Consider the following 2,211-nt stretch of genomic DNA (forward strand, 5'->3'; position numbering starts at 1 on the left):
ATGAAGACACAAAGCCTAGCAGGGTGTGGAAATGGTATCAGAGAGAGGACCAGGGGGACAGGGCAGATGTGTGTGGCTGGAGCCAAAGCATGGAGCAGATACTCCTGTGGTCACAGACAGCTGGGAATGAAAAGTAGGTTTTGGCTTAGCCATGGCACCATACCAATCAGCTCATTTTATGCTTTATATTTTTAGGTAAGAAGAAAAGCTCCATCAAGAAAGTTTGCTTCACACGTGCCCACTCAGCACCACAATGTCTGGACAGGGTAAAGGTAGTGCTGATCCCTACATTTCATGCCACATAGACTCTGAGTTTCGCTACAAGCTCTTCACTGTTTTCTACAGCATCATTTTCATTCTGGGCTTTGTTGCCAACTGCTACGTGCTCTGGATTTTCAGCCGTATTTACCCCACCAAGAAACTAAATGAAATCAAGATATTCATGGTGAACCTGACAGTAGCTGACCTACTCTTCTTGGTTACAATGCCACTGTGGATTGTTTACTATCACCACCATGGAGACTGGATCATGCCCGAGTTCCTCTGTAATGTGGCTGGCTGTTTATTTTTCGTTAACACCTACTCTTCTGTTGCCTTTCTGATGGTCATCACATACAACCGTTACCAAGCTGTGACTAATCCCATTAAAGCTGCTCAGTTTACCACCCAGAGAAGGGGTATCTACTTATCAGCAGCTATCTGGATCATAATAGTGGGCAGCTCTTTGTATTACCTTTTTGACAGTAATACTAATCAGGAGGAGGTAGATTCGAAGAATTTCACGCGGTGCTTTGAGCGCTATGACTCTTCTGGCAGTGTTTCAGCTGTTCTCGCCATTCATGTCATCATCTGCGTCCTTTTCTATATAATTTTCCTTTTTATACTAGGCTGGAACATTATCATTATCAGGACTCTGTTCTCCAAAACAGCGCAGCCACGGAAGCGCGCTCATGTCAAGCAAAGGGCGCTCTGGATGGTTTGCACAGTGCTGGCTGTGTTCATCATAAGCTTTGTACCTCATCACATAGTGGATCTGCCCTGGACCCTGACTGTTCTGGAGCAGTGGAAGAAGGAAAACTGTAAGTTGCGCCAACAACTCAATGATGCTCACCAGGTGACTTTGTGCCTCTTGAGTACGAACTGTGTGTTGGACCCAATCATCTACTGCTTCCTCACCAAGAAGTTCCAGAAACATCTTTCAGAAAACCTGAAAAGCATGAAAGGGAGTCGCAAGTGCTCCAGACAAACCACGGACACAGTGATTGAGGGCACCATTCACCAAGAGGATGCCATCAGGATCTAGGTCAGCTCTGTTCCGATTGCAGACTGAGAAGTGTGAATTAGCCACTCGTCTTTTCTCAAGAAGAAGCAGAGAGGAACACAACAGAGGTCCAGAATTAATTCATTAAATTTCCTTTTTTCCTATTATAAAGAAGAATGGATGCTCATTTCTTCTATCACACACAACTGGCAGAACTGGAAGCTGTAATAATCTGGCAGAAAAGCACCTTTTGTCTGGGTTGATGGGCACTGAGAACAGCTCAGACAATCTGCTTTTACACAAAAGAAATGTATCCCTAAGTCTCTGCAGTGAGCAGCTAGATCGGTGCACTGAAGTTATCCATTGTGTCAGCCTAGACAGCACCATCCCTGGTCCTTTGCCTGCTCAGCTCCCATGAAGAATCCAGTCTCAGAGCTGTATGAGACTTCTAAATGACCTGCAAGAACAGACTGGGTTGCTAGTACCATCAAGTGACTTTTCTAAGAAGTTTGCATGGTGCTGTGAAGAGAGCCTGAGCTGAAGAAGCTCTTGAGTGGCTAGAAGGGACGTAGTCCAAGAAGTTCCTCAAATGCCATCAAAGAAGATACCTGCACCTCTGCTCCCTTCTTATCTACTCACATGGTCTGCTGGGTCCATACTTGACAGATGTCTGGGAGTAGCTATTACAAACTTCTGCCTCTGCTCCCAGCTCTTGGATCAGTCAAGTAACTGGACTAGTAGGCAAGGAAAGAAAGAGAAATGGCCTCAGCCCTGATCTCCAGATCAGCTTTATTGCCAGAGGGGACTATTGTCTGCCCTGGCTTCTTGTATGATAGCAGAACTGGCAAACCAGTAGCCTCTTGCACTCAGTTTGGTAATTTTTGTCTGACTGGATGTGTCTGCAGAAATCCAACCTCACTTTGGAGGCTCCAGATAACAGATGATCATTG

The 2,211-nt window shown here is 45.5% G+C and overlaps 1 protein-coding gene across 1 annotated transcript; it reads left to right on the plus strand.

Annotated features, from left to right (window-relative positions):
- Nucleotides 1-253: 253 nt before the first annotated feature.
- On the plus strand, nt 254-1,303 carry PTAFR (platelet activating factor receptor). Its single transcript, XM_010172044.1, has one exon. The coding sequence runs from the start codon at nt 254-256 to the stop codon at nt 1,301-1,303; it is 1,050 nt and encodes a 349-aa protein (XP_010170346.1).
- Nucleotides 1,304-2,211: the final 908 nt, after the last annotated feature.

Source organism: Antrostomus carolinensis, unplaced genomic scaffold (genome assembly GCF_000700745.2).
Source record: "Antrostomus carolinensis isolate BGI_N321 unplaced genomic scaffold, ASM70074v2 scaffold5807, whole genome shotgun sequence".
In the NCBI taxonomy this organism is placed as follows: Eukaryota; Metazoa; Chordata; class Aves; order Caprimulgiformes; family Caprimulgidae; genus Antrostomus; species Antrostomus carolinensis.